The sequence below is a fragment of the Ictalurus furcatus genome, chromosome 3 (genome assembly GCF_023375685.1).
Source record: "Ictalurus furcatus strain D&B chromosome 3, Billie_1.0, whole genome shotgun sequence".
NCBI classification, from domain to species: domain Eukaryota; kingdom Metazoa; phylum Chordata; class Actinopteri; order Siluriformes; family Ictaluridae; genus Ictalurus; species Ictalurus furcatus.
Genome location: NC_071257.1, coordinates 23,779,553 through 23,798,429, shown reverse-complemented (window position 1 = coordinate 23,798,429; position 18,877 = coordinate 23,779,553). Strand labels below are relative to the sequence as shown.

At 39.0% G+C, this 18,877-nt stretch overlaps 1 protein-coding gene across 3 annotated transcripts in view; it reads right to left on the bottom strand.

Annotated features, from left to right (window-relative positions):
* The window catches only part of map4k5 (mitogen-activated protein kinase kinase kinase kinase 5), a 51,500-nt gene extending 34,187 nt beyond the window's left edge, over nucleotides 1–17,313 (bottom strand). For 2 of the 3 annotated variants that reach the window (XM_053621640.1, XM_053621641.1), the window contains exons 1-3: nucleotides 17,027–17,310; nucleotides 15,787–16,017; nucleotides 3,247–3,304 (exon numbers count right to left, since the gene is read on the bottom strand). In XM_053621640.1, coding sequence (XP_053477615.1) covers nucleotides 3,247–3,304; nucleotides 15,787–15,894 — 166 coding nt within the window. In that variant the 5' untranslated portion in view covers nucleotides 15,895–16,017; nucleotides 17,027–17,310. Of the gene's footprint in view, nucleotides 1–3,246; nucleotides 3,305–15,786; nucleotides 16,018–17,026 lie in introns of all 3 variants that reach the window. The other variant, XM_053621639.1, reaches the window with a different exon arrangement.
* Between the last annotated feature and the right edge of the window lie 1,564 nt (nucleotides 17,314–18,877).

Below are 18,877 nucleotides of genomic sequence, written 5' to 3'. Positions count from 1 at the left end.
GTTCACGTGGTAGTTTCTTAATCAGAGTATTGTCTTAATCTGGTTAATATTGGATTATTGTTGTCCATGTAAACGTACTGACTGATGATCATCAAAGTCACTAAGTGTTGTTTTTCCACTTTTTATTAAAATAAATAAATAAAAAGTTTCTCTCCAAAGAAACACATGCAGTCGTACCACGCTAGGAAAGGAAACAACTTGGCCACCTAGTACTGTCTATGTGTCAACTAGTACTGTATGTGGTGGGATTATTTGTGTATACACACACAGATCAGCTATAACATTAAAACCACTGACAGGTGATGTGAGTGACATTATTTCATTACAATGGCACCTGTCAAGAGGTGGAAGATATTAGGCAGCAAGTGAACAGTAAGTTCACAAAGGTGATGTGTTGGAAACAGGAAGAATGGGCCAGCATGAGGATCTGAGCCACTTTGAAAAGGGCCAAGTTGTGATGACTAGACGACTGGGTCAGCACATGTCCAAAACAGCAGGTCTTGTGGGGTATTCCCAGTATGCAGTGGTTATAAGGGATGGGTATCATGAAGGTTTTAACAGTATTACTACTCTTACAGATACTGCTTATCGATCCAGTACTTTAACGATATTCTCATTAGTACTATGTTGTGTTTTATTTACGAAAAAAGAAACAAACTGAGAACAGAATTAACATTTCTTTATTTTTTTTAAAAATAAGTTAATTATTATACATCTATTTGTAAATGTGAAGGCATTTTTAGTGTTTAAGATTTATATACTGCAGAAAAAAAATATCCTAAAGATTTATATATAGGCTATTTATAAAGTAACTGAAAGTGATGTGCATTTATTAGCCTAAATGTTTACATGCTGATTTATTTCTTTATTTGGGATTTTAAAAACAAGTAGAAAATATGTTGAATACGTAATATCGAATCATGAAATCAACATTTCAACGTAAGGTAAGCAAACCAATTAGGGCGATTTTACATTTATTTTAAATGGTGTGAACAACGTTGATTCAACATGACATTAATGAGCAACAACATGTTGGATCAATGTCGGAGATGAACACTGTTTCGATGCCGCAAGAGACCTTGATTATATGTGTCATTGTTATTTGGGAAGGCAGCTAGCATACATACCCAACATAGATGGGGCAACCAGAGACGAGCTAGCTAGGCAACTTTGCATTTCTCTGTCTGCACATAATGCACTTTTGAAAAATGCTTTGACAGACTGCTTGTGTTTCCACCCTTACAAGCAAAAATCGTGTTGTGTTTGTGGCAACGAGTGTTTTCTGCATTAACTCCAGTGAAGTGTAACCACACTTTTGAACGTTTAGTTCTCTCCACAATCGTCACTACATATTGAGCGGGAGTTTTCGTGTTATGTACGTGCATTCGCTGTTGTATGCGACAGACAGCCTCCGCGCACGAGAGATCTCACTTCTGGATTGCGAATAACGGAAATGCAGACGAATGTCTTAATATTGCAAATTAGAAATGGTTGGTGAGATAAAATGTGCAAGATTGCATTTATTTAATAATATTAAATAGGATATATATTTTCTTAATTTCTCCAGTACTGAAAGCAGAATCGATAAGAGTCAGAGCTCATCGATGCTATGGTCTTTCATAAATTAGCACCGGGGTCAATTTAATACTGGGTTTCGGTACCTATCCTGAGTGGTTAGTACCTACCAAAAGGGGTCCCAGGAAGAACAACCGGTGACAGGGTCATGGGCTCAAGGCTCACTGATGTGCATAGGGAGTGAAGGCTAGCCCGTCTGGTCCAATCAGACAGAAGAGCTACTGTAGCACAAACTGCTGAAAAAGTTAACGCTGGCTATGACAGAAAGATGTCAGAACACACAGTGTAATGTCAGACCGGTCAGAGTCCACCATCAAAAGCGCCTACAATGGGCAGTTCAGCATCAGAACTAAATGACGGATCAATGGAAAAAGGTGGGCCGGTCCGATGAATTACGTTTTCTTGTATATCATGTAGACGACCAGGTGCGTGTGCGTCACTTACCTGGGAAAAGATGGCACCAGGCTACACTATGGGAAGAAGGCAAGCATTGTAGTGTGATGCTCTGGGCAATGTTCTGCTGGGAAACCTTGAGTCTTGGCATTCATGTGGATGTTACTTTAACACGTACCACCTACCTAAACATTGTTGAAGAACAATTACATGTCTTCATGGCAACGGTATTCTCTAATGCTAGTGGCCGCTTGAAGCAAGATAATGTGCCCTGCCACACTGCAAAAAATAGTTTAAGAAAGATTTGAGGAACACGACAGAGTTCAAGGTCCATGTCCGATCCATGGAGGCAAGTCCGATCCATGGAGGCCCTACCGCGCAACTTGCAGGACTTAAAGTATCTGCTGCTAATGTCTTGGTGCCAGATACCACAGCACACCTTCAGAGGTCTCGTGAAGCCCATGTCTCGATGAGTCAGAACTGTTTTGGCGGCACAAGGGGGATCCACACAATATTACGCAGGTGGTTTTAATGTTATGGCTGATTGGTGTGTTTATGTGCATTGATCAACTATACAAAGACAGCTGCCTAATATTGTGTAGTACTGTGAAGAGATGGAGGAGTTGCACGCTGATACAGAAGATCTGAAATGCATAATCAAGCAGGTATTCCTTTCACTCTAAGATTCATTCAACGTAGCCCTGCATATTGAGCAAAGTGTCAGGAAATGAAAGCTGACATGATGGAGTTAAATACCTGCCTAGAACATACAATAGATCCATTTTGGGGAAGTCTCAGGTCGAAGCAGTCAGCAACGACCTTACAAAAAGTTCATGGTTATGGAGGACAGTACCCGCTAAACAGTGACTAGACAGCTAAGGATCAGTGAACACTGACAGAATAAAAGTTGACTTCATTAGAGGTATCGCATTAGAGGTCAATTCAAGAGCCAACAGAGATGTTAAGACAGATGATGGGCAATCATTTCTAGTCACTATTTTAGAGTAAACGTTATAGGAACCCCAAGCAGTCTTAACGCTACAGAGTATTATTCAACCATGTTAAACGATGGAAGAGAATATAGGGTTGTAAAATTTCATGGGTATAAGGTGGTGCACACTTGCCTAGCACTGGACGTCAGATTATAATACTGTACAGTACTGGTGACCGTAATCCAGTGAGACAAAACTATAGTGTTTCAAACAGACAAGTGAATAAAATGGTTTTGTGAAAGTTAAGGCTGAGAAATTTTGATGCGGGGTTAAAGCTGAAACTCACCCGGCTCCAATTTAATCATCTTTACAGCTGCTAGCTCTCCGGTGGAGATTTTACGGGCCTGAAAAACACAAAGATAAAGGTTTTTAAACATGCAGAATAGGGTAGTTTCATAGCAGAACATAAAAATATGCACTGCGGCTGCTGGATGAGGAAGGTGCTAAACTGTAATAGCGTTATTTCTGTTTGTGTGTATAGAAATTGAGAGGAGAGGAGAAGATGAGTGGAGAAGAGTGGAGAGGTGAGCAGAGGCATGGAGAAAAGAGGAGAGGAGACAGAGACAATAAAAACACAGTTCAAGATCTCCAAGTTTTCACGTGGAAGCATGACTGTCTCACATCCAGAGAAATGGTAAATAGGGACTACACTGTTGTCCTAGTTCTTACTCCCTTACTCTCAAAAACACATGCATGTTTTTATATTTTTACAACAGAGTTTAAAATTTTGTTTGCTTTCCCCAAGTTCAAAGGACAGCCCTGGATGTTCTGGTGTTTACTCGTGATCTGAACAATAGCTACACAGATACACTGTCAGTTTCTCTCTCACTCCCACTCTCAACACACACGATAACATCCACAAATTACAGTTAATGATGTGGTTAATAGGCAATCAAACCTTCATGGGTTTAAAAAAAAAAAAAGGATAAAAAAAAAATCAAAAACCAATTCAATGCATAATTGAATTGTTCATAGCATAAAAATCGAAATAGTATGCATTTAGTAAAATTAGTTTATCGCTGCCACTTTTTCAAGAAAAGGTAGAATGTGTATGGAACACAAAGCTACTGAGGATAATGGGGTAATGCGTGTGAGGACATGGAAGACAGAGATAGAGGAGGAGGGAGTGATCTAGAGGCTGGCTAGGATTCAGAAGTTCCTGTAATTGATCTCAGACAAATGCCTGGACATAAAAGGGCAAATGACTGTGTGAGAAACTCAGCCGGGCCCAAAGCATGTGTTTTACATACACAGGCCAAGACTGATAACAGACAGACACGTCAGAAACCAACTATACATGCTTAACCAGAAACCACCGTTGACTGGTTGAACATTAACAGACACTCAGAAATAGCAGATAATTAACTAGTCACAAGCTGGTGCCTGGCTGCATGTCATTATCCTTATCTGGCCAGTTGTGGGAGTTATCACTTTCTAAACATATCTCCCTTTTTATCTCTATGACCCACACCTGCTGTGTGCTACTGACTATATATTATGGTTAGGCATTTCAGCAATATTACCATTTTCTTATATACACGTACTTTAACTACTACCGAGCAAGCTTTAATTGGAACACTTCACTTAAAATAGCCATCTAACATAGCCACACTGAAACTGTTCATACAATCCTACTCTACAGGAAGGAACGATTATGCATACGTCTCGCAGTTCTTTCCATAAAATAGAAAATAAATCAACTCCACAAGCAAATGTGTGCAAAATCTTGATGTTCTTACGGTGACTTGCGAGGCTACTTGTGCAAAGATGCATTTTCTTCAGCCAGTCTGAACTGAATGGCTTTGAGAAGGCTATTGAAGGCTACTGAGCAGACTTCATAACACTACAGTATTATCAGGTCGGTTTTGCAGTGGACAAACTTTTAAACTGCTGCTGTGGGAATCCATTTTTAATGCCACCCTGTTACAATGTATTGTAAATGTATGTTCTTTTTAAATAATAAAAAAAATATATATTTTTTAAAAATGTACAGGACGTGAAAGGGACTAATTTTGAGTACTGGGCTTGTTTTGGGCTGCTTTTTAAAACAGGCCTGGCAACACTGTCAAACTGAACAAAACAAAAAAGGAAAGAGGTACAAATGTGTCAGAAAGAGAGAGAAGTCAATTGGAGAGTTAGTTTATTTAGCAAAGTAAATTGCTGGTAAGAGAGTAAGAAGGAGGTGGCATATTTGAGTTTGTTTGTTTGTGCTGGTGCTTCCACATCACATGCAGCCACGTGTATATCTGGACCAGTCAGTCAGGGGAAGTCTCTAAACAAAAGATGCAGTGGACAGGAGCTCTGTAAGAATACACACACACACACACACAGACACACACACACACACACACACACACACACACACACACACACACAGACACACAGTGGCATAGGAACAGAAAACACTGCGTCTTTCTTTTTCAAACACCATCTTAAATGACGAACCATTTTGAAGTACACAACATTAATCTAATCTGTGACATTTCAAGCAATATTGAATTTGGAGTGTGTGTGTCGGGGTGGGGGGGGTGGCGGCTGGAAGAAAAAGAAAGAAGGGGATGCACAAGCTCAAGCTTTGGATTGCAAATAAAGTTTAATCAAACAACTTTGATCCCATTTGCAACTTTCCCAGCTCATCTACTGAGACAGGCATCTCTGTTTGTACAGGCATGAACAAGAACATTTTTGTTTTCAAGCATTTACACATTTACCAATAGCAGTGACACACATACGTCATAATACACTGACGAAGTTGTCCCTATACTTTTTTGTCTCAAATTGAGATGTTCTAGCAAAACTGTTTTTGAAAAAAATAAACTGTTGAACGCATTTAAAGCTAATCCACAGAGAACATGTCTCTACAGTCACATGAATATGATTACTTCTGGCTACTTTTGAATTGGCTACTTTTGCAGATGTTCACTATAGTCTCTAAGCTACAGTGTACAGGTAGCCACATAAACGGGAATTATAACACTGACTACATCCCATTCTCCAGTTATTTAACGCTGGTAACAATGGAAAAAGAAGTGTTTGATACGGATTCTGTTAACTTACTGCAGAAGTGCAGGCTTGCTTTACACTCAAGTGTTTAGGGAGACACAATGATACAAGACTGATAACCAGTTGACTATATGAGAAACTGCATTCAACTGTCACATTCCATGCCTTCCTCTCCTCGTAACTAGCACCTGCCTATAATGATTTTCAATAGAGCCTAAAAAAAAAATGTAGCATGGGCATTACATATAACCATGACCGTTTCTCATTACGCGTGCTTATTCAATCTTGCGTCCTTGTGAGCTTGTTCTACGTCGTCATCCACTGCCAAAGTTCAATTACAATACTCAAGAATCGGTTACGCATTATGTATGTATATATATATATATATATATATATATATATATATATATATATATATATATATATATATATATATATATATAAACCAAACATCGACTATATATATATATATATAAAATTTTTAGAAAGGTGTCACCTGAAGCTTACCTGAACCCAAATAATTTTGGTAGTGATATTACACTTAATATGAACAGTACTATAAACTGAAAAGATTTAAAGCTCTGGACACATCACCTCCAAAACACTCAAGTATTGATATCATTACAGATTACTGATACAGACGTCAGCAAGTAAACATCTGGAGCTTTACGCCATGCTGTAATATTCAACATGCCAGGCGGCCAGAGGTTAACACATTCAACAAATATGATACCTACTCAGGATTGGGCTATAACAGAATACAAATTATAAAGTTAGGGCAGTGATGGTGGAAGTTTTTTTTTTTTACCACCACGGTGGTTAATGTCATAGTCACTGTGGTAAGCGGGGGTGGGAAAGGGGGGGTGTAGGGAGTGAAATTTACATCACATATACATACACGCGTGCACACACACACACACACACACACACACACACACACACACACACACACACAAATATAAAAAAAAATTAAATGAGGCTCCATCGCTGATGTAACATTTGGTTTCCCTAACAAGCGCCATCACAGCGGTAGAACCCGAAGTGAAATAGCAGAATTCACCTGACTGGTCACCGCGCTCAAACAAACCCACGCCAAACTAAAAGACACCACCATATAAGGCGTTGGATTATGATTACGTAATTTGTGTATTAATATTAAATCTCCCGCTATATGGTAGGTATAAATACAAATTAATATAGCAACTGTATTGCACTTGTATAAAAAATGTTCTACTTTGTACTTGTCATAGTGCGCACTCGAGCAGAAAGATTAAGGTGGCGTGTAATGTGACACCACCGTAGGTTGTCACGGCCGCCATCACAGCCCTTGATAGAGTTACATATTCAGAGTACAAAACAAAAAGTATCTATATTCAATCCATAATGTTTTAAAACGGTAACTTTGAGAATACAGTTACATAAAAATATTTAAAATAAAAAAGAATAAAAAACAACATTTTAAGGGAATCCTTTCAGAATACCTGTCCAGTCTTTAAAAGATACAGCACCAATACTATTTTTAAAATCACCATGTTCACGCTTTCTTGTTGAGAGCAGTGCTAAGTGGTCATGGGTCAAACACACATGGTTTGGTTCATAATAATTCTGTTCATTTACTAAGTGTAGGTAAATAATTAAGTAAATAAATAAGGGTGTATTTTTGCAGCTTTTATAGCAGATAATACAGCACAGTTGTTTCCCCATATATGCAAACTGACGAACCTCGTCTTTCCCCACAACTTGCTTACTAGTGTTGATGACACATAGGTGATACTTTGATGGGGAGACCTTAAAGACTGACAACCACCCAAGCATATTTTGCCCTATTTTACGATAATTTTATTTATTATAAGAGAACACCACATTTTCCCCTTATTTGGTGGTGGTGGTGAATGAAAGACAGCAGAGAGAGCAAACATTTACTGTTTATATCCATCATACTTGAAACATATCAACCACAGCCGGGTCTATACCCTGTGTTCCTCCAACAACCACCCAAGTATATTTCAAATATGTGAAAAACTCTGCTTGGTTAAAGCTATGTACGCTGTGCAACACGCCTTTAAAGAGGCAGAGCTGAACAGCTGTTTTGGCTCGCAGCAGGGCCAATTGTCCTGGGCTGGAAAAAGCATGTCAACAGAAATAAAAGTATATTGAGAATCACAGTTTTTCTAAGGTGCCCTTAAGTTACATAATTATTATAGGGCTAAAGACCTTTCAAACATTACAAATTGCACATCTAAATGAACATCTTCGTGTATAAATTTACCGCATAAATTATAGGTGCACCGATGTATCGGCCAATAAAGGCAATTCTTCATGCTAGTTTAGAAACATCCGATGATCAGGCCGATTATATCCAGTCACTCAAAAGAAGGCAGAAAAACGCATCGATTTCGTGCGGTGTGTAAATATGTTGTCTCTTGGGTGACAATGACGACAAAATTGCAGTTTGTAATCTCTGTAAGCTCTGCACTGATAATGTTACACCGGATGCTGCAGCAGTGAAACGGGAGTTTCGGCGTCGAGTCCAATTTTTTTTTTGCCGCACTGCTCATGCGGAATTAAAGCGCCAGTACACCGTTGAAAGATTTAATTGAAGGAGTTGACAAAAGTTATAATACATGTATAGTACAGAAAAATATATTTGTAGAGTAGTATTTCATCTCCAGTTAACGTTAATATATAAAAAAAGTTTATATTATATATTACCAGTCTGATGTTTACTGATGAAGTAGAAATGCTTTTGTTTGTGGTGAGTGAATTTTTTTAGAATTCAGACAATTAATTCTGTTAATATGAATTCAGAACATTCAATAGGTTAAGAAATCTTACTTTAATCTTCAGAATTTAGTTAAAGTGTTAATGTTAATTTGAGTAATGTGTTTTCTGTTTATGAGACCAGTTACTGTGAAACAACTTGTTGAAATGGAGAGAATAATTGTGGAATTTATTATTATTATTGCTATTATAAATTTAAAAGAAGGTATAAAAGGCAGAACTATCAGTATCGGCCGATATCACTCTGAACAATCTGTTATCGGTATCGGCTGTGAAATTTACTAATCGGCGCATCTCTAGTATAAATATAATCTTTACATCACCAGGAAGTTTTACAGTAATGTATAATACTAAATCACAATACTGGATCAGTACATTTTTGTATAGAAATACATTCATGAAGTCATGGTGATGTGTTGACTGATAGCTTCATTCTAGTCATTGTAAATCATCCCCAATCCTACTGAAGTGTGACTAAACAGGTCAAGATAGCTAGAGCCATTTCCCTCATTTACAAGAATGGAAAAAAGAAACAACAATGACCTTCCAACCAAGAAATGAAAATCTGAGCTCTAAACAATCATCTTTGTCCTGCCTACAGTGGTAAAGTAAAAACAACACTGAGGAATATAACAAACAAGCATGAGTAAACTGAGCATCATGGATTATGTTGAGACTGAACACATTTAGGATTCCTCTATTCTAATCTATTGTTCTTATACTTCATATTATTATTCTCCTTATCTCCCTAAAGTGCCCAATAACTCAAGATCTGAATGGTAAAGTTTTTAAATTTGTCACACTGATACTACAGGCCACAAGCATGTCCCTCACCACAAATGGCCCACATGAGCCTATAGGTTGCAATACACGCCACACCCAAAATCTACATGATTTTCCCTCCATCCCATAAGTCCAAAATGTCTGAAAATAGGTATACATGCCTCATTTCTCAGGGGAACAAAAAAGCCATTGGGGCCCATAAAGGCCGCAATGATAGATTTTCCAGTACATTGAAAATTTGTCCAAAACTACAAAAATCTTCTCCTCATGAACTGTAGTTTCTGATTGACTTGAACTGTGGTACATATGTGTGGGATAGATGTCTTTCTAAAGGGTGACGGGCAATAAGGAGTCCATTACACATCCTCTAGTCATAAAACGGACGCTCCGATTCAACCACCAGTTCATATGAAGACTCTTGACAACGTTGAGTAACAAATCTGAGAAATGGGTGAATGCAAGATGAAAAATAGGTTTATTGTCAACATCTGAAATATGCATGCTTGGCTAAATGCTAGTGCACTCTGCCAGTGGCTGTCCCCCTTCCTCCACAGTCGACGCATGCTCCAAAAATCTCACTGACTCCTCAGGCCCTTTACACATGCACGAGCTTGGGGCCACGCACACGCATCCATGGCTTTCTGGCAAGGGTGGGCTGGCTGACTATTAAGCAGACATTATGTGGCTGATTTGGCCACAGCTAATGCTAACAGAAACATTAAGTCTTCTTCTCCAGAACCATGAAGTTTGGTCAATTTTGTTCTACTGTGGCACACTGAACTAGAGACTAGACTTACACTTCTCCGAAAGCATGGACCTAAATAGAGTATGGGGGCGCTACAGGCCATGGCTCAAAGTTGACACAATCAAAATGATCGCATTTCAACAGCGCAATGCCAAAACTTCTGAAAGTTGGTATGCACGCCTTGTTGCTCATGGGGAACAAAAAGGTCTCAAGAACCCATAATGTCCACATGATGGATTTGTCTCTACATTTATCATTTGTGGAAAACTACAAAAATGAACTTAAAATCTGCCCTTGATCCAAATGCGTTGAAATGTGTATTTGTGGGATACATTTCTCTACTATGTCAATTTTGAAATAGTCCACAATCTTGAGGAGGAATCAGCCATTGCTATATTCTTTTATAGAGTCTCTTACATATGCTTTAATCTGTTTTTTTTATGATGATTCTTGTTTTCTCATGTTGTTTCTAAATGGTTTATATTACTGCTTACATGTCCCTATTGAATCCTGATCTGTTTTTTTTTGTCTTTTTAACTTCCTTGTGAAGCACTCTGAGCCACATTTTATGTGTGAAAGGAGCTACACAAACAGATGATTGTTATTATTTGGGTATTGTTATGCATAGACAATGGGAATGTGATCTTTTCTTTTGTGGTGGAAATCATAACCTGCCATTATAAAAGTTACCTAAGCACTAATTTACATATACACATACATATATATACACACATATATACACACACACACACACATATATATATATATATACATATATATATACACACACACACATACATATACATTATATACATATACATTATATATATATATATATATATATATATATATATATATATATATATATATATATATATATAAAAACCACACAGTATCTCACAAAAGTGAGTACACCCCTCACATTTTTGTAAATATTTGCTTATATCTTTCATGTGACAACACTGAAGAAATGACACTTTGCTACAATGTAAAGTAGTGAGTGTACAGCTTGTGTAACAGTGTAAATTTGCTGTCCCCTCAAAATAACTCAACACACAGCCATTAATGTCTAAACCTCTGGCAACAAAAGTGAGTACACCCCTAAGTGAAAATGTCCAAACTGGGCCCAATTAGCCATTTTTTCCCTCCCCGGTGTCATATGACTTGTTAGTGTTACAAGGTCTCAGGTGTGAATGGGGAGCAGGTGTATTAAATTTGGTGTCATCGCTCTCACACTCCCTCATACTGGTCACTGGAAGTTCAACATGGCACCTCATGGCAAAGAAAACTCTGAGGATCTGAAAAAAAGAATGTTGCTCTACATAAAGATGGCCTAGGCTATAACAAGATTGCCAAGACCCTAACACTGAGCTGCAGCACAGTGGCCAAGACCATACAGCGGTTTAACAGGACAGGTTCCACTCAGAACAGGCCTCGCCATGGTCGACCAAAGAAGTTGAGTGCACGTTCTCAGCGTCATAGCCAGAGGCTGTCTTTGGGAAATAGATGTATGAGTGCTGCCAGCATTGCTGCAGAGGTTGAAGGGGTAGGGAGTCAGCCTGTCAGTGCTCAGACCATACGCCGCACACTACATCAAATTGGTCAGCATGGCTGTCGTCCCAGAAGGAAGCCTCTTCTAAAGATGATGCACAAGAAAGCCCACGAACAGTTTGCTGAAGACAAGCAGACTAAGGACATGGATTATTGGAACCATGTCCTGTGGTCTGATGAGACCAAGATAAACTTATTTGGTTCAGATGGTGTCAAGCGTGTGTGGTGACACAGCTACTAAGCTTAGCAGGCAGCTAGAACACACATGCAGGCTGCTCGCTGCACCCCAGTACCTAAAACAGCAGCAGCTAAGCTGACAGAGAGGAAGGATGTCCCCCGAACAATAACAGTAGGAAAAGTATCTACTGCGCGCACGCACACCCACACAGAGCTATCCCTTGGCCTGGGGAAGTTGTCCACTCCTGGATGAATGGAAACTTTGCTACTTTCACAAGGTTTCCTGGAAAGTTCAGAAGGTCTGCTAAATCCAAATCCCTGAATGTGTGTGTCATTGTTACATAGTACTCTGGACCCGCTATAAAAAAAAATAAAAGTAAACACAGCCTCCAAACGCTTATATACACTGCAGCTTTACACATCTTAACATCAGAGGACCTCTCTCATGACAGGATCAGATGCTTCAGAAGATCTCCCTTTCAGCCACAAATAACAATAACCAAATTCAGAACACCAACAAAAACACACCACAATTTGAAACTGCTTTGTACCTGGGTCAGGTGAATAAAGAGTTAAACTAGTAGACAAAATGTATCCCACTTCAACACCTGTTTAAATAATCAGAAGAAGATATGAAATGTTTGGAGTTCCAGTGGTACTTAAAAGAATGATATTGGTAAAGATCAGTCATAAACCCTGGTCTCCATCCAGCTCACATCTCTGACAGCAGTTTTAACATCTCGAATATACTCAAGCTTAGTTGATAAAGAATAAGACACTTAATATGTGTAGGGCGTACATCTGTAACATTTACTCATCCTGAGTCTACACAGGATTCCAAATCCTTCAAACCCTACCAGGATGTTTAAAGATGCCAAAAAAACAGGATTGTTATTACAATCCTTTCTCCTGCACTGTTTACTTCACTGACAAAAGTTATACAGATGAAGTTCCCAGTATGTGCTTTAAAGGTTCATAGGCAAAAACTGACTGCACGTACAAGAAAAACTAGTATGTGTAGTTCTCGTCTGTAACGTCTCTGACGTGCGAGAAAGGGAGAGGTCGTAATCTGGAATCTGCACTACAACACGATTACCGAAATTAAACAAAGCACGACGTTTTATGCCACACATACAATTTTTCTGACATTTTTACTTTATAGATGTCCTATTTTCAAAGCCACAATGAGGCATTCCCTCCGCTACAATGCGGTCAATCGAACCCACAGAACTTTCTCAGAAGTAGGCTAGTCTCTGCCTGGCATGCTAATCCAGGAGGGACAACCTCTGGAGAGATCCTGTCCTCACTACACGCAGCGCTCTCACTACATTCGCTCTGCCATTCCGAGAACACAAAAGATATACAAGTCTACCCTGTCAGGCACAAAAGGAGAACGGGAAAGAAAACGGCTTGTTTATTCAAGCATTAACTATTGCAACAGGGGAAAGGTGAGCTCAGATGGGAGAGTACTTCCTGGATGGTGCAGATCTGCTGTTCTTATGAGGAGTGTCCACAGAAATTCTCAGGCTATCAACACACACAGGAAAATATGGAACAAAGTCATGTCACAAGAGTCACGCACAGAGACAAACAATTCACTAGAAATGGGAAAACTAATTGATCACATCGTCATCAGAGGTTTTCACAGAAATTTCTAATAAAACCGTGGGTCTATTGCATAATTTTACTCTTATTAAACTTCCAATGTATGACACCTGTGCAAGAATGGAAGATAATTTAAGTGGTTATTTTTTTATAAGAATCTCAAGTAAAGCTTTCTAGTTAGGCTTACAGCCTGTACAAAAATAATTCAGCATTTTATTTTATTTTTTTGCTTTGATGCAGACATGAACCCTAATCCCTATCTAAAGAACCCCATTAAAAACGCTTTCCCTAACAGTTCAGGGTGAAACAATAATATATGAAAAGTAATTTTTTTAATAAAAATCATAATACAGGGTGACCATCAGGACACTTTTTCATATATGCAGCATTCATTTGAAACAACCAAAAAAAAAAAAAAAAAAGGGGACCCAAAACCATCTGAGCGAGGTGATCTTGCTCTGCATCCAAATGAACTTTAGCATGGCTCAATCGCGTCGAGAAAGTCGATGCAACTCTACATCGTCCCCAACTGCAGGAAATGAACAAAACCATGCTGTGCATTTTGGGGTGTGAGTGACGTTTCTCTATAGATGCAAACCACTAAACTGTGCTCCAAGGTGCAGTTTATTATTCATAATTTAAAAAAATAAAAATTATAATAAAATCAAATAAAAAAATAGTTTTAATTCTGCAAGAATGCAATGAGTTCTGGATATTTGGACTGATAAGAAAAATGCTGCATGTGACAATATTTTAAACAAGTCATTTACATAATTTTGTAAACATTTAGCGCTAGCTATTTGCTCCCTGTGCTAGAGGTTTTTGAGATTTCTGAACACACTTGCCACGGTTTTGTTTTCGGTCACCGTATTTTCTGACCAATTAAAGAGGTTTACAAAGTATATTTTCAGCCACACAAACAGTTTTTGCAAAAAAATTTTTTGGTGTTTGAGTCATTTAATTATATGCAGTGTACAATCAAACCAACTCGCAAATGAACTAAAAGCATTAATTTCTCTCGGATTTGGACTACTGGTGCATCTCGGCACAGGGCCACCGGAGAAACAGGGGCAAGCTGGCATATGACCCAGCACTGTTCAAACAACTGGTTTGTTTATCTGATAGGTCAGAAAAACCAATCAAAACTTCCAGTTCAGCTTCTCCTAAACGGGATCTCCCATGAGCGATAAAAGGGTTAACCACACTTTGGCACCCACTGGTGCTCAATAACCGTGTGATGAACCAGCATCTCTTATGCTTCAATATTTCAAGTGACGTATGCACATATTCTGTACTCTGACTCGATTATAGGAACATTCCTCAAATTACATTCTTCAAATAAAGTAAGTGAGGCTTGCTGGGAGGAGGGGGAAAAAAAAAAAGTTTAGCGAAACAGTTACTACAGTGACAAACAGTCTGCTGCGGAACATGATATTTTATTTCTTTTGACATATTTTAGAAAGCATCAAACTTTGCCCCACCACTTTTAGAGTAGTCGTGCCACCCCGGTCTCAGCATCCTGAATCAAAATCTAATCAAATCATGAGATGCCTAGAGATTCCTACACCCATGTCCAAGTGTAAACAGATCTGCGCATTATATATTGGTTTCTAAGCTCAACGAACAACCTTTTCTTTGCACTTAACAGAACATGGACAAGTCAGAAAATGCTCCAACTGTAGTTATTCAAATAATGTGCGGTACAGGGGGGGAGCATGTATAGGGAGGGCAATATGGACTTAAAACTAGATCACGATATTTTCTGGTATTTATTGCGATAACGATATCAGTGATGACATAAATACAGAACCATTCACCACTGTTTTTAGCTACAAGTGATAGCTGTGATCTTGAGCCTCAGAAACACAAACATTGACCTAAAAGTAAAACTGATTTTCTGTAACAAACCAGTTCCAGATTGTAGGGCTAGCTCCTCGTTTAGTGATAAACTCCTCCTCAGCTTCACGTCCGCCTTCCGCTATACTTGATTTCGCTCTGCAAGTGAACTCCAAATGGGTTGTACATCGTCTCAAACAGAAATAAGTCATCAACTAGGCTTTATCGTCATCATCGTGGGAAGACTAATTCTTATATTGGGGAGAATTTCTACCGGTATATCGCAAACGATATCACCCATCCCTAGGCATGTTTCAGAAAATCAATCAGAAAGCCTTCACACACCTTGAACACGTCTCCATATGTGCCACTGCCGACTCTCTGGATGAGCTCAAAGTCATGCTGGGGGTTTCTGCGAAGGATGTCTCCGCAGGACCTCGGGTACGACTCCATGCCCGGAGCTGGTGGTGTGAGTCACGGGGAGAGAAACACAGTTGATCGAGCTGACCTGGTGCTCTGCTTTTCCAACTACTGCATCAAAGTCCTCTCATCCGAGTAGGCCACCTGGCTCATTGTCTTGGGGAGAAACAATAAACACAAAGCTGAGGATGACGTGGATGATGTTTTTTAAGAAGCTATCGCATTGAAGAGAGAAACCAGACTAGCACCTGACAGTCTGAGTGCTTTCCTCACATGAGAGAGGATATGAAGCTTTCAGTCTCTTCTCAAATCTCATCCTTACAGATGAGCACAAACATGGACAGTGGTTTTGTTTTGAAGTGTGTTCATTAATATTCTAGTGCAGACTTTTTTTTTCTTTAAATCACAATCCTCAACTTTAGCCTGTCAAAAACAACCCTCCAATCACGTAATTAAAACGTTTAGCTAAACATTTAACCCTTCTTTAACGAACAATAATCCACGATATTACGACAAATTAGCTAAATGTTCGGTTTTTTAAGTCAAAACAACTCAAAATACGCTTACTGTTCAGTTTTAACCCACAACGCTGCCTTATTTTGATATAGTTTGTTGTTATATTGCTATTTATCAAATAGCATCGAACAAAACATCCAGCTTTGCTTAAAAATAAATAAATAACCGACGAATTCCGCACGAGCTTAGTCCGAACTAAAACAAGTTATAGCTAGCTCACTCTGCTAGTGCTCCAGCTGTCTGCACTAACAAAATGCTTTTCTGTTAGTCTTTTGTTTAATATATATACACACATATATATATATATATATATATATATATAAACAACCAACCACGCTGTTTGTGCGCGTAAACATGCAAACTTTCTTGACCAAGTTAGCAGTCAAACTAGCCCATTATAACACAACAGCTAGCTAGTGACAGAAATGTAATAGTTAGCTTAGCAAAGCGTCGCCGTGTGAAGCTGATTAAACCGCACTCGCATTAGCTTTAGCTCACTTTGTATAAAAAACTAAATAAAGCCTGACTAGCATTCGGTTATTCTTCCAGCTGAGTTAGCAGACAGAAACGTTAGCAGTAACAACCCGTTTCTAAACTTATCTAACCCATTTCGACAAGACTTTTCCCCCCCTCTCTTCGAAAAACATACCATTTCCACGTGAACAGTCCACATCCGTAAGAGTGACACAGACGCTTCTTCAAGTCCTGACATTATTCTGCGTCGAAATAAACATCCCAAAGCGACTCATTCACTTTCCATCGAGCTGAAAGTTTTCTTCTCCAGTTCAAGAGCTAAGAATCACACAAACTGCTACACAGCTAATCATCCAGCCACGCTAAAATAATAATAAAAAAAAAAACCTATCTCCCCGCCTAACTTGCTGCGACGCGTTTATGTTTTTTCCTCCCTCACCCGTATTGCGAAACAACCCGCCTTCTGCGCTAGGATTGCATAGTAGATTAAACTCCAAAGTGCCGATTGGACATCAGTCTGACTGACTGCAATAAGAGCCAATCATAGGAGGAGGTTGACTGCACTGTAAAAGCGGAGGATATGCCGGATTACGTGTGGTAAAGATATAAATGCTACGTATTAGATAGAAATGACGTGATATTTCTTTCTGTTGATTGGACATATTTATAACAGGAGCAAATTAAATATTAGACCAGTTACCCGTAACTAGTTTTCTAGCAAGAGGAGCTAAACCTCCACATTTTCTGAGTTATAGTTGATGGTCGTATAATGCAATGAATAATTGTGCATTGCGCGCCATCTAGCGGCTGATATCAAATTACAGCCCCACAAGCAGTCCAGTGAAATAGTTTAGTTCGGGTAAAATATGGGACGATGATGATGAGGGGGGAAATTCTGAATAAAGCCAACTATTTAAACAAGTATTTAAAACAACAACAACAACAACAACAACAACAATTTATAACATAAACATGTGTTGTTTTTTTATTTTATTTGTTCGAGTCAGCATTGTGTACAGTTGTTTTGCTGTAATAGCAAATGTCTGCAGAGTGAAGGGCCTTAGTGACAAACGTGTCACTTTAATGATCCATCCATCCATCTTCTATACCGCTTATCCTACGGGGTTGTGGGGAACCTGGAGCCTATCCCAGGAGGCATGGGGCACAAGGCGGGGTGCCAATCCATCACAGGGTACAATCACATACACATTCACACACCCATTCATACACTACAGACACTTTGGACATGCCAATCAGTCTACAATACATGTCTTTGGACTCGGGGAGGAAACCAGAGTACCCAGAGCAAACCCCTGCAGCACGGGGAGAACATGCAAACTCCGCACACACGGGGCTGTGGTGGGAATCAAATCCCCAGCCCTGGCGGTGTAAGGCCAACAAGCTAACCTCTAAGACTATTTAAAAATGTGAAAGGAATATAGTCAGGTTAACAAAATACTAACAAAATAAATAGAAGGTATCCCAAAAGAATTATTGCAAAATAGGTGTTGCAAGGGGAGACGAAATGTGTCAGTGCCTTAGTTTTGTTCTCAACATCTAAACAATTTCATTAATCATTTGGAAAGGTACTGTCTGTGAGGGGTTTCTGTGCATTTCCTCAGGGTTCTCTGGTTTCTTCCTTTCCAACAACTTGTCTGTGAGGTAGCTTGGCTTTGCTAAATTGCAAAATTGTGTGAATTTGTGTGTTCAAGGTGTATTCCGAGCTGTTTAAAAACCCCAGCAACACCACTGTGTCTGATGCATTGATAGCAGCACCACACACTAGCATACCACCATCATATCAGAGTCACTGCTGTGATGTGAGTGCTTCATCACCCGAACAACATCTGTTTATTAGTAGTAATGAAGCTCCCTTACTATGGATATTTGTGGTACATGCTCTGAGAAAAAAAAGGATACAAAACTGTACCTTTTCTTGTTGCTGGGATGGTACCCACAAACATCTTTTGTACTTTTAGTCTGTGGCTTTTACCTAGAACGGTGCATGTAACTATTGTACCTTTAA